The 14,007-nt window shown below is 46.1% G+C and overlaps 1 protein-coding gene across 2 annotated transcripts in view; it reads right to left on the bottom strand.

Annotated features, from left to right (window-relative positions):
* The window catches only part of DOK5 (docking protein 5), a 149,048-nt gene that overhangs the window by 28,941 nt on the left and 106,100 nt on the right, over nt 1–14,007 (bottom strand). For both annotated transcript variants that reach the window (XM_070472787.1, XM_020914337.2), the window contains exon 6: nt 6,470–6,605. In XM_070472787.1, coding sequence (XP_070328888.1) covers nt 6,470–6,605 — 136 coding nt within the window. The remainder of the gene's footprint in view (nt 1–6,469; nt 6,606–14,007) is intronic.

Genomic DNA, 14,007 nt, shown 5'->3' with positions numbered 1-14,007 from the left:
GACAGGCCGGGTCAAGGAATGAGGGACCTCCCACACACTGCCACTCCTCACTCCAAAATTAGACTCTCACAGCACTGATCTCCAAGGTGGCAAAAATAGCCGGGCGCTCAGGGAAGTCCCGAAGTGTCCCCACAGAGTCTCCCTGTCGCCGCTCCAGCGAGACAGCTGCCAGCTCTCGAGCAAACAGCTCCAGCCACCCCATCTCATCACCAGTCAGTCCTCCCCGAACACCCCAGGCCCACCCACCCTCCTCCGCGCCATCCTTAGAGTGAATCAGAGCACACTGGATTCACAAACAGAGCGGGGAGAGTTACGAGAAAGAGGACAGCTATCTGGTGCCGAAAATACCAAAAGAAACCGGGTTTGTTGTAACAGTAATTTTGTAAGATATACTCTAAGTTGATACGCATTTCTGAAAGGTACTCTGATATTCAGGGTAATTTGAAAATGCTAAGACCCTGTGGACATAAGAGAAACAGAAGGGCTTTAAAACCCTCTGGAGAGAAAGGCATTGTGGCCACAGGCAGACATTTAAGAACCACATCAACGCCCCTCTCATCGGTCTGGGAGAACGGATGCATGTGTGCGTGGCTGAGTACCTGAACCTATCGCACATTGTTAATCGGCTCTACTCCAATATAAAATAACAAGTCTGAAAAAGAACCAGAGAGAAGATCCTGCACCCCTGGCTCCAGCAGCAATGAGCTCTACAGCTGCAGGCAAGTGACCTCACCACTGTGAGCATCTGGAGAGATTCCTTCCAGGTCAAGGGTCATGAATAATCCTCCCTTGAATGACGAGTCCCGTGGGATCATGGGCTTTGCCTGTCGACTACCACTATATCCTAGAGCACACAACAGCAGACTGTTGTTGCTGTAGTTGCTAAGTCGTGTCCGACTCTTTTTGCAACCCCATGGACAGCAGCCCACTAGGCTCCTCTCTCCATGGGATTTTCCAGGCAATAATACCAGAGTGGGTGGCTATATCCTTGTCCAGGGGATCTTCCCAACCCAGAGATCGAACCTACATCTCCTACATCGGCAGGCGGATTCTTTACCACGGAGCCACTGTGGAAGCCCCAAAGCAGATTACATCCTCAGTAAACATTCGTAAATGAACAAATGAATGAGAATGAGTGAATCAATCTACTTCACAGAGATACTGTCATGATTATAGAGAAAAGGTCAGTAAAGTGTCCAGCTTGACAAGTGGTATGGCTGCTGTTACTGAAGAGCCTGTCATTTAGCAGAGGCTTTATAAATAAATAGTATTATTAGCAAAACACCATAAAGTAGGAACACTAAACGTCATTCCAGAAGTTTGCACGCTGTGGTGGCCCCCAATCTCCTCCTCCACGTGTGCACACTTTTGTGGAGTTCCCTTCCTCGACCGCAGGAAGCACTTGTGACTCGCTTCCAGCTAACAGCCCCTGTGGGGTGACGGGATGTCGCGACCACGATGGGGCCACATAGGGTCGTGGGCCTCAGGGTGAAGGGGAGTCTTTTTTGCTGGCTTCGATGAAACAAGCAGGAAGACGGCGAGAAATGGAGGGCAGCCTCTGGGAGCGAGGACGGCCTTCATCCACCAGCCAGCAGGAAACTGGGGCGCTTAAATCCTGCAGCCCCAAGGAATTAGCTTCCACCGATAACCACGAGGCTGTGAGAGGGCACTCCCCAATCTAACCTTGAGATAAGACGACAGCCGCAGCCTCCAACCTTTCTGGCGCCAGGGCCCGGTTTCGTGGAAGTCTACCTTTCTGTGGACTGGGGGAGGGGTGATTTAAGTCACTCTACTTATTGTGACCTTTGTTTCTGTTATCATTACACCCGCTCCACCGCAGACCATCCGGCGTGAGATCCCGCAGGCTGGGGCCTACAGCAGCTCAGCCTTGTGAGAATCTGAGGCTGAGGGCCCAAGTGAGCCACGTCAGCACTCCTGACGCGCGGCGACCACTTATGACGTCATAAGTGTGTGCTGTTCTGGGGCGCAGTTTGTGGCTTTCTCACCTAGCAACAGGAAGCGGACACGTGTAGTGATACAGACAGGACTTCACCGGCCACAGCGCCGGGAGCCACCTGCCGGGGGGCCAGGGGGAGGCGGGGGCCTTGGAGAACTGAAGACCCCGGCCCCCCAAAGCGGGGGCGTCTCCGATGGTGGCCGCATCAGGGCGAGAGCTGCGGGACCTTTTCCCTTTTCAAGATGATACAGAAATCTGAGTTTTATGTGAAATATCTTAACTTTTAAGTGTCAGCTATTAACGGCAATGAGCAGATCTCATGAAGGGCAAAGAAAACATGCCTGATTTTGAGAAAAAGCGTGAAGTGGGGATTGTCCCAGCACACCTGATCCAAATCTGAGCCCTGCTACTTCCAAGCTCAGGCCTCTGATCCAAGGGTCATTGTGATGGTCAGAAAGTACACACAAAGCGCGTGCATTATTGTCTGTTACAGAGTAGAGACGCAACACATTTTCATTATTATAATATTAAAATTGTAATTATTGTAATTCTTGGGCTCCAAAATCACTGCAGACAGTGAATGCAGCCATGAAATTAAAAGACACTCCTTGAAAGTAAAGCTATGACAAACCTAGACAGCATATTAAAAAGCAGAGACATCATTTTGCCAACAAAGGCTCATATAGTCAAAGATACGGTTTTTCCAGTGGTCATGTATGGATGTGAGAGTTGAACCATAAAGAAGGCTGAATGCCAAGAATGATACTTTTGAACTGTGGTGTTGGAGAAGACCTTTGACAGTCCCTTGGACAGCAAGAAGATCAAACCAATCAATCCTAAAGGAAATCAACCCTGAATTGAATATTCATTGCAAGGACTAATGCTGAAGCTGAAGCTTCAACACTTTGGCCACCTGATGCGAAGAACTGACTCATTAGAAAGACCTTGATGCTGGGAAAGATGGAGGGCAAGAGAAGAAAGGAGTGAAAGAGGATGAGATGGTTGGATGGCATCGCTGACTCAGTGGACATGAGTTTGAGCAAGCTCCGGGAGACAGGGAAGGACAGGGAGGCCTGGCGTGCCGCGGTCCATGGGGTCGCAAAGAGCTGGACACGGTGAATAACAACAGTGACTACAATTGTAACTAATAAAATTGTAATTGTATAAAATTGCATACATTATTATAATTTTAATAATTGTATTTCAATGATAAACTAATACAATCGTAACTGTATTAGTTACCTCTGGCTATTGTAACAACTTGGGATTAAAACAACACAGAAATATCCCCAATGGCTCCAGAGGCTGGAAGTCTGAAATAAGGTTCTCACTGGGCTAAACTCACGGTGCCGGCTGTCCTGGTCACTGTTGGAGGTTCCGGGAGAGTGCCCACTTCCTTCCTCATTCTAATTTCTAGAGGTCATCAGTAACCTTTGGGCCCCAGCTCCTCTGTCTCCATAACCATCAGGGTAGACGCTTCAAATCTCTCTCTGTACCTTTGCTTTCATGGCCACGTCACTTCTGTCTGACTCCGACTCCTCTGTTTCCTTCTTATAGGGACCTGGTGATGACACTGTGCCACTGGAATAATCCTGCACAATCTCCCCATCTCAGGAGCTTTAACTGAATCACAACAGCAAAGTCCCTTTTGCCATAGAAGATAATGCTCAAAAGCTCCAGGGATTAAGATGTGGAAGATCCTCGGGGAGCCATCATTCAGCCTATCACAGTAATAACAGTGATGATAATCAAATAAAAATAATAGTTATTATCTGACTCACATGTCTCCTCTTTATGACTTCTGGGATTCAGAGCCATAAGTCTGATTCAAACCATTCACACAAGGCTGCAATTTCAAGCTGTCATGGGTAAAGCATTCTGTCTTGGGAGTTTTACAACAGCAGCAGCAAACTGTCATTGAGATTTAGGTTTAGGGCTGCCTAATGAGATCAGCGTCACCATCTTTCTCCATTTATGACCTTCACTATCTCAGAGATGCCAGCCAGTAGTGGCATAACGGCAACGCCTAGTCGAAATATACCCAATCTGCGGACCCTCTCCCAGTGAGCAGAAAACGCAAGACTATAACTGAAATATTACAGCATCATCTCAATTCATTTCATTTTAGCACAGTATCTCTTTTCTCCGCTAATCAGAGATCGATTCAAGGATGTTGATTTTTAAGCATTCTGCAATCCCCACTTTTAACTCCCTTGAGATTCAGATCCCATTTTGAAGTTTACTCATTTCCATTTAAAACAGGATGTTTATACTTTTAAAATCACATTCATTTCATAGAGCTTGTTAAGCATACAGCAAATTAAGAGCAAACAACATTATATTACAGTTAAATTTGCAAAGGGATGATCTGAATTACTCATATTTCTGATTAATTTTTAGTGGAAGTAATGAGGTTATAAATGGAAACACATGTGTGTGCAGAACCTCCCTTTCAAGTACAGACAGATTTATGCTAATTGATGGCTTTACAAAAAGGTAATCTTAAAAAAAACCTTTAGACATTTAAAGGCATCTTGAGAAGCTCACAGTTTTAATGCAGTGACACGTCGCCCTGTAAGTTCAAAATGACTTGAATTCTTTCTTCTTTTCTTTCTTCTTCCTTTTTCTTTCTATTCGTCCATCCATGCATCCATCCACCTCTACCGCAATCTCCAGAATTGGGAAGAATATGGGAAAACGGATGCCAAGACTCTGTTAGTTCAAAAGGAACATTTCTACATGGTTGAGTGGGAAATCAGAAGAATATTTCATGATATGTGAAAAACCAAGTGAAATTTGAATTTCGCCGTCTGTTAATAAAGTTTCCTTTGGAACACAGCATGTCCATTTGAATCCACATGACCTATGCTCTCACTTGGTCTGCAATGGCAGAGCTAAAGAGCTGGAGCAGAGACCGTCTTTGTCCAGAAAGCCTGAAATATTACTATCTCACCCTGTATTAAAAATTTGCTGATCCTTGCTCTAAAATCCCACATCACGGCACGCGTAAGTCATTAGGGAATAATCCCTGGCTGCCTGGGGACGGATCATATTACTGGCATGCTTTTCCCCTCTTTAAATCCAACCACCCCACATGGTTAAATCACAGACTTTTCAAATTGCCTTAACCTTCCCATGCCAACCCAGTTCCTTTTGGTTCTGCAGATTTCCTTCCCAGATGTGACTCTCTATGCATGTGTTTGCAGTCACAATTCATGAGTTGCATTATTTAACTGTTGCACATTCACTTCAGATTTTGTAAATTTACTGTTCGTAAAGAAGAAACTCATGAATCACAATTCTCCATACAAAGCACAGTCCCTGTGTATCTTTACACATTGATGACTATGAAGGTTTACCCCCTAGAGACAGCAAACACACGGCTGTGGGCAGGATGGAGTCTTACAAATAGGTTTTCTTTGTCCTACAAAGTGTTACTGATTTTTGTTGGTTTTAACTGGAATTAACTTCCAACACTTACAAACTGGAAGATACTATACAGACTCAAAGTCTTGATTTATAGAGAAAAAACATTAAGAACTCTCCTACACAGAAACCGCGGTCTCATGTCCACAGCTGTCTGGTCGTGAGTGTCCTCTCAGCTCTCTTCTGTCACTTACATCTTCTCTCTGACCACTGCTGACTTTTGAAATTACAAATTCTGTTACACTTCTAAGCATGTATGGGCCTCTCTGATGGCTCAGTTGGTAAAGAATCTGCCTGCAATGCAAGAGACCTGGGTTTGATCCCTGGGTTGGAAAGATCCCGTGGAGAAGGGAAAGGTTACCCAACTCCAGTATTCTGGCCTGGAGAATTCCATAGACTGTATACCCTTAGAGTTGCAAAGAGTCAGGACACGACTGAGCGACTTTCACTTTCAGAGGTAGATAACTCATGGAGTTGTGTCTACAGCTGTCCATACATAAGCCAAATGGATTTTAACGTATATATATGCAGACTGCAATGGACTGAATATTGTGTTCCCAGCCCCACATTGATATGTTCAAACCTTAGCCCCCAAGTGATGTTATTAGACAGTCAGGTATATGGCAGGGGCTGGGTCCTGAGGGCAGAGCCCCCGTGAACGGTATGAGCGCTCTTACAAGAGGAAACCCAGAGAGACCCCTGACCCTTCTGCCATTTGAGACACAGTAAACAGACAGCCAGTTACAAACCAGGAAGTGTCCCCCCAGAATCCGCCAGCACCCTGCTCTCAGACTTCTCAGTCTCCCAGTGAGAACTCACTCGGTGGACAGCATTCTGCTGCAGGAATGCACTGATTAAACACGCGCATTGCAAGGGAGGCATACAGTGTGTGAGCAGATGACAGGCGGGCGGATGCTTCTCGTGCTCCCACGTGACGCTCTGGAGCTTTCCAGGGGTGCGTGGCATCCGAGTAACACTTTGCTGAGCATAGGAGGAAAGCATCTGCCCCCAGAACACCGATCGTATTTTCAGCACAGAACCTCCAAGCCCGTCCCGCCGCAGCGCGCGCTGGGCTCCCAGACGTACCACGGAGTTCTTCACGCTCCGCAGCAGGCGCTCATGCTGCTCCGCTATGGCCAGCGCGGCCGAGTGGACCTTCTGGTAGATGGCCTCCCCATCTCGCGTTTGAAAGATAAACAGCCCTTCACCAGTCTCACACATCCTGTGAAGACAAAGACAGAGAGCTTCTGAGAACCAGCTGCTCCAAGCTCAATGCTCCCAGAGCCTGGAACAGCCCAAGATCAGCTTCACTGATTCTGTATGAGATCAGGATTCCCGTTCACGTGTGCTGAATGGAGTTAACTGGAATCGAAGCGTCGACGACTCGTTATTAATACAGACACACGGGCAGGGAGCCAGCACCTCAAGCCAACGTCTTGGTGCCCCGTGTTTTTCGTCCTGAAGGTTTTATTGAAGGTTGATGAATAAATCGCTTCTGGACTTTTAGTACAATCCCTCTACTTCCCAAGACTGTCAAAGAGGACGCCAGGCAAGGCCTTCCCACCACAGCTCACAACTCAGAAACTCACCAGCAATGGAGCCTTGCAGCTCAGAGGTGAGAAAGGGTTCTATGACTCTCAGATTCTGACCTGATCCTCTTTACGGACAGTGGCTTGCAGGATGATTTTATTTCTGAAATCACCTCTGCTTCCCAAAACCACTGATCCAATTTTACTCCAGGTTTTCACTCCATGTGATAAACCAAACATAGCCAAGAGTATTTTAAATAGACATAACTTGAATCAATGCGTGGAATGTAAGAGACGGAGGAAACTCAAGGAAAGACATGTGGGTTTCATCATTAATGTTAGGGATTAAGAGGGGAATCATCTCTATCTCAGGCTGTTAAAAAACAGAAATGAACTGTATTGATAAGGAAGAATGGTACATACAATTAGACCAGAAGCCAGTGTGTTTTAGCTGCTGTATGTGTGTGTGTGTGCGTGTGTGTGTGTGTGTGTGCGCGTGTGTGTGCATGTGCGTGCATGCGTGTGCATGTGTGTGGGGGGGGATACATGTGTGTCTGTGTTTTCTACGTGTGCTTAGTCACTCAGCTGTGTCCGACTCTTTGCAACCCCATAGACTGTATAGCCCACCAGACTCCTCTGTCCATGGGACTTCCCAGGCAAGAATACTGGGGTGGGTTGCCGCCTTCCTTCATCAGGGGATTTTCTGATCCAGGAACTGAACCCATGTGTCCTGTGTCTCCTGCATTGCAAGAGTATGTGTGTGTGTATATATATATATATATATTTGTATATACACACATAAAATACATATATATACAGTGGTGTGGGTACACATAATTAATGATATCAACAGTAAACTAAGGTTGTTTTTGTTTTAAAGAACACTATTCAATTATTACATTATTTACAATTATTAATAATTACTTGGTTATTCTAAGACACAATCCCTCTTCTTCCACCGCTGAGACTCTTACTGAAAACTGAACACTGGCCTGACTGCCCGAGTCTTGCTCACATCGAGAGGCTCACATCAAAAGAACTTTTTAACACAGCATGGAAACCAAACCGATTTTCGACCCAAACTACTGTTAATGATTTTATCTATTCCAGTCTATGCAATTAGTGCAGTAAAAAAAAGGAAGCTTTATCCTCATCTAATTATCTACAGTTGGCTCAATATCCCGGCCATATGGCAGTCTTCAGCATGTATAGCATAGAGTATGTTAATTGGTCAAAACCTGCTGGCTTGAATTTCGCTAGTATGGACATCTAAGAAGAAAGAGAAAAATTAGAAGGCTCTTTCAACAAGCTAACGTAAAAACCAGCTTATGAGGTTGATCACGTGATTTTAATTGTCATTTTAATTCAAAGAATTAAAAACTAAAATTCAAAGCATTTTTCTCAAGTCCCGTTTTGCTCCTGAAGACTTCCTAAAATACTTCCCTCCTCACTGCTATCCACTGCTTGACCCACATAGAAATTTGACTCTGCTACTTGGCACTTAGTTCTGCAAGGTTTTAATTTTTTTTCACACTTCTTTTTTTCCACCAAATATGGAAATACACCTTGTTAGGAGAAGGGTAACTGCAATCAATTATTTAAGTGAAAGAAGTGGCCTTCTGTATCTTTTAGGGCAGAGGTCATCATTTATTTACTTACTTAGATGTCAACCCTGATTTCAGAAAGTATGAAGGTTCCTGTTAACTGGGAAATACTTACAGGATGATTGATTCATATAAAAGCAAACCTGCAACTGTGTTTCTAAAACTTGATGATCCAGTGGCTTTAAGGTTTTTGTAACTGCAACCCACAGTAACAGAATTTAGGCTGTGACCAAATATACCTGTTGATCTATTTAATCTATCATCTAGGTGTCATCTAGCTATCTATTCATCTGTCAACTTATAAAATGCTGATGTTTTCTCTTCTGCTTGTAAGACTAGTGGTGAAGTGCTTAATTTATATTATGACTCACTAATTGGCAAGAACTCTTGGAAAAAAATCATTCCTTTATCCAGTGTCTCCTTTTGGTTAACATCATGAATCCACCACAACCATCCTTTAGTGACATTTGATTCAATGATTATCGTGATCAGAAATAAACGAAATCAAAACAGAGCATCAAGTACTCCTGAAAGTACACAGACTTTCCTTGCCTTCACGTAAGGATCTGAAAGACACGCACACACACATACAAACACACACACACACACACACACACTTATACATACACACTCACCACTTACAGAAAGTAACAGGAGTCACAACCTCAAATTCCATCGGGGTTTAGACGAAGAACGTGAATGAATGGAGACAGAGACCTCCCACGACACAGAGCTTCACAGACGGTCGGGCATTTACACGGGAAATGTGAGAGCAGAGCAGTCACACTTCTGATTATTTAAGAGAAACCAGAAATCTTGAATTTTTACAGGAATAATCTGAGTTTTCAATGTTGCTACTTTTTCCATTTTCTCTAAGCTTTGTTTTAACCTCCAAGGTCAAAATACCACTTAAGGACCATGTCTGGCCAGGAGGCCACCAGTCTGCATGAAGGGGATGAAAATGCACTCAAGGCCACTAAATAGACCAGAAGTTAGGCCTTTGGTTTGCACTGCATCCATCCGAACACTCAAAGGCATGTGCCCTTCCGGGGTCAGCGTGGCCCAGAAAGTGTGGATAATGAACAAAAATTGACCTCAGAGGCTCTTCCATAGGTCTCTGCAAACCTCCACCCACAAGTTCTTTTATTTCATTCACACTCTGCCCCCAACCCAAAAGATTTGTTTGGCGCTGTTTCATAAGCAGCTTTACGAAGCATTAAAAATGTTGCTGGGGGCCTTCAGTAAAATAATGGGCCAACTCCCCAAGGCAAGTCAGAAGAAAATGGGAGAGTGGGGAGGAAAGGAAAGGAAGTCAAGAGGAAAGCACATCAAAGGAGTGATGGTCTTACATAACCTCCTACGGCCGCGTCCCCTCGCATGATGGTCTTACATAACCTCCTACGGCCGCGTCCCCTCGCATGATGGTCTTACATAACCTCCTACGGCCGCGTCCCCTCGCAGCTCCAGAGAAGACACAAGGCGGGGCGAAGACGTTCCCGTTCACCCGCCGCAGACCTGCACGTGCACAAGTGGGGACTACCAACGGTCCCGACTCCTCTCCACCCGCTGACTGTGACCTTGGGCACTTTAGCTAATGTCCCAGACGCCCCAGCACTCTTTCCCGACGGCCATACACTAACAGAAACCAGCTGACGCACACCCAGAGAAAGAAAAATAAGGAGTTTAAGTTGGACCTTCTGCCCTTCGAGAGGATAAGGATTTGGGTACAAGAACACTGTGTCCATAGAGAAGCACTTAGAGCTTTGGCATCCTCAGTAACGACTTTGCCTAAATGCCATGTCTGCTACTCCAAACCATGGATTATGCAACTGGTTAAGAATCATCATTGAAAAACCAAGAGCTCAGAAAGTATTGGGAAATTCATTCCTTCATATACGCGATAAGGACGTATCAAGGCAGTGTGGAAGAGGCTGGGCAGAGGTAAAGACCTGGGCTCCAGACTACCTGGCTGGGATTGCCCCTCACCAGCTTTGAGGCCTGGGGCGGGTCCGTAAACCTTCCTAGGCCTGCACTGTCCATTTGAAAAGTAACTATAATGATAGTGACTGTCACCTGACTTCATTAAAAGCATTAGATGTGACACATGGAATGCACAAGCGCGTGAATGGAAGCTCCCCGTGGATGGAGACTGTTCTCTGACTCACTCACAGCTTTCCCGCCAGGACGCACCACAGGCCTTGGCCTATATTTGGTGCCCAGTAAATAACTGTAGGGGGCCTCCCTGGCGGCTCAGATGGTAAAGGACCTGCCTGCCAAGCGGGAGACTCAGGTTCGAACCCTGGTCAGGAAGATCCCCTGGAGAAGGGAATGGCAACCCACTCCAGTATTTTTGCCTGGAAAATCCCACAGACAGTGGAGCCTAGTAGGTACAGTCCACGAGGTCACAAAAGAATCAGACATGACTTAGCAACTGAGCAAGAGAACAAAGTAACTGCAGCATAGATGAGGAGACAGCAGGCCGGACGAGGAAAGGAGTTACTGAGGACTGGACCCAGGCCCCCTTGACACATGGAATCAACGCGGGAGACACAAGATACGCCACCTGGGCTGCTGAGCAGGGGACAGCTCTGTGAACATCAGTACACAGCTTTCACTTGCTTGTCAAACCTTTGTATCTCCTACTCAGTATTTTAAATCGATTCATTTTTTTTCTATTAAACAAATACGTTGTAAATGGGATGATCAAATCCATATCATGAACCAGTAGGCTCTGCCATAAATTGAAAGAAGACAAGAACATGAATACAATGAAAATAAAGCTAGTAAGTCATCACCTTCTGTTTAGGGCCTCCCGTCAAAGATTCAAGCTGAGAGTTTGCTTACTCTTCAGTTACTGGTCAGTGTCTCAGCCTCTTTGACCCCATGGGCTGCAGCACGCCAGGCCTCCCTGCCCTCCTCTATCTCCTGGAGTTTCTTCAAACTCATGCCCTTTGAGGCGGAGATGCTGTCAAACCATCTTATCCTCTGCCACCCCCTCCTCCTTTTGCCTTCAATCTTTCCCAGCATCAGTGCCTTGTCCAATAAGTTGGCTTTTCACTTCAGGTGGCCAAAGTAGTGCAGCTTCAGCTTCAGCATCAGTCCTTCCAATGAATAGTCAGGGTGGATTTCCTTTAGGATTGACTGGTTCATATTACCTCTAAGTAACACAGGTAAATTAGAAACTGTTAGAAGATGCACTGTTCAACACATGTGGCATGAAATGTGTTACTTCTCCCTTTCCTAATAAAGGGAAGAATTTATTAAGAGGAAAAAAAAGACATGCAGGCAACCCACTGAAATGTTTCTCTATAATTTAATCAAAAAGGTAACTGTAAAGAAAATTACTCCATCCCTGGAAGAGTCACATTCAGTTAACACGATGTCTCTATCACCTAAAAGCACCTCGCGTTTTAGGGAGATCACATCCAGTTTGCAGAGTCCTGCTCTGGTGCCGCAGGAGACAGGACCTCCCTGTCCCAGCTCCCTCGGATGCTGTGACCTTGGGCAAGTCCTCTGGCCTCTTGAAGCCAGCCTCATATTTCTAATGTGAGCAATAAACTCACCCAAACTTCAGAGGGCGGTGGGAAATCTTGTTTTATATTTAGCAAAGGACCTGACATCAAGTAAACACTTAGTTAGGATTCGGTGCTGCTACTTGAGCTCTTTAAAATGGCAAAAGCAATGAAGATGAGGTCCTCAGGGAAAACATCACAAGACAGGCACAACCACAGCCCCAAAGGAAACGCAGGTGACTGCACCCCAGGACAACAGCGAAGATGTGAGAGTCAGATGCCTGGGAGAGGAAGGCGTGTGGCCGGGGGCGCTCACGCCTGAGGCTGGCAGGCACCTGAGAGCACAGCAGTGGAAACCTCTTCCTTTGAGAACAGAAACATGAACTCAGCGAGATGAAGTTTCCCTTTAATAAAAGAATCCACTTTCATTGAATTAATGAGGGGGTTTCCCTGGTGGCTCAGTGGTAAAGAATCTGCCTGCCAAGGCAAGAGACGTGGGATCAAAAGTTTGATCCCTGATCCAAGAAGATCCCACATGCCTCGGAGCAAACAGGCCCATGCGCCACAACTACTGAGCCTGTGCCCAGAGCCCGGAGGCCACGGCTGCTAAAGCCTCCTGCTGCTCCTCCTGAAGAGGTCCTCCTGCGTGCTCCCGAGCCCGCTCCGACACAAGAGGGCCACTGCGATGAGCGGCCTGGGCACCCCAGCCAGAGAGGAGCCCCGGCTCGCCCAGCGAGAGAGCGCGAGCAGCAGGGAAGACCCGGCACGGCCAAAAACGAAGAAACACAATTTAAAAAAGATGATCTGTTAAAGAAACCCCAAAGACGATGGTGGGAAACGTCCTGTGTTTCGTTTCTCCAGCTCCAGGAAGTACTGGTGTCTATCCTGAAGTGTTAGCAACGCCTTAACGACCAAGCAAGCAGGATGAAGACAAAGGCCCAGTCCCAAGTGTGCATTGCTATCTGTTGTCCTCTCTCCCGGGTTCCGTCTTCAGCATCACCAGAGTTCCTGTGACCAGTCCCCTTACACGCACACAGACACGATCAGATATATGTTCTAACCCTCCTGTGTGTGGGCCTGAAGGTTTGTGGGGGAGAAAATGAACTATCCAAAGCCAGACCACATGGCTAGAATACGAGAGGGTGGCAGTTTATTACTCGCATCTGTTCTCAAACACTTAACATGGAAACAAAATCAAAGAAAGATGACGACTTTTTTCTTCCTTTTTTGCTTTCTTGTGCTAAGCCAAGACCTCAATCTAAGTCTTTCTGTCAAGGATGCATTTTTCCTCATCCCTCTGGATATGGCAGTTTATAAGGAGCCGGTTGGAAATGAAATGCTACTATCTCAAGACACTGTGTTGTTGTTAAGTCGGTCAGTCGTGTTTGACTCTTTTTGACCCCATGGACTGCAGCCCACCAGGCTTCTCCATCCTTCACTATCTCCCAGAGCTTGCTCAAACTCATGTCCATCCAATTGGTGATGTCATCCAACCATCTCATCCTCTGTCACCCCCTTCTCCTCCTGCCTTCAATCTTTCCCAGCATCAGGGTCTTTTCCAATGAGTTGGCTCTTCACATCAGGTGGCCAAAGTATTGGGGTTTCAGCTTCAGCATCAGTCCTTCTGATGAATATTCAGGACTGATCTCCTTTAGGACTCACTGGTTTAATCTCCTTGCTGTCCAAGGGACTCTCAAGCACTCTCAAGACTCTTCTCCAGCACTACTAATCAGCTTTACTAATACCGACGAGATGAAAAGCGAGTATAGGGAAACTGCTGAACAAGCCTTGACGATAACGTGTCCAAAACTGATGTACTGTCAGCCTACCTCCACAGACCCCCACTTTGGGAAGCTCTGCAGTTTCAGCTGCTTCCGGGGGGTCATGAACACCTCTATTTTTCTCCTAACCCACATCCAACCAGTGAGTAACTTTCTTGGGCTTCAGCTTCAAAACTCTTAAGCCACTTTCACTCACTG

This window comes from Odocoileus virginianus, chromosome 9 (genome assembly GCF_023699985.2).
Source record: "Odocoileus virginianus isolate 20LAN1187 ecotype Illinois chromosome 9, Ovbor_1.2, whole genome shotgun sequence".
Classification (NCBI taxonomy): domain Eukaryota; kingdom Metazoa; phylum Chordata; class Mammalia; order Artiodactyla; family Cervidae; genus Odocoileus; species Odocoileus virginianus.
The sequence above is the reverse complement of the archived record's forward strand: the minus strand, read 5'-3'. Positions and strand labels throughout refer to the sequence as shown.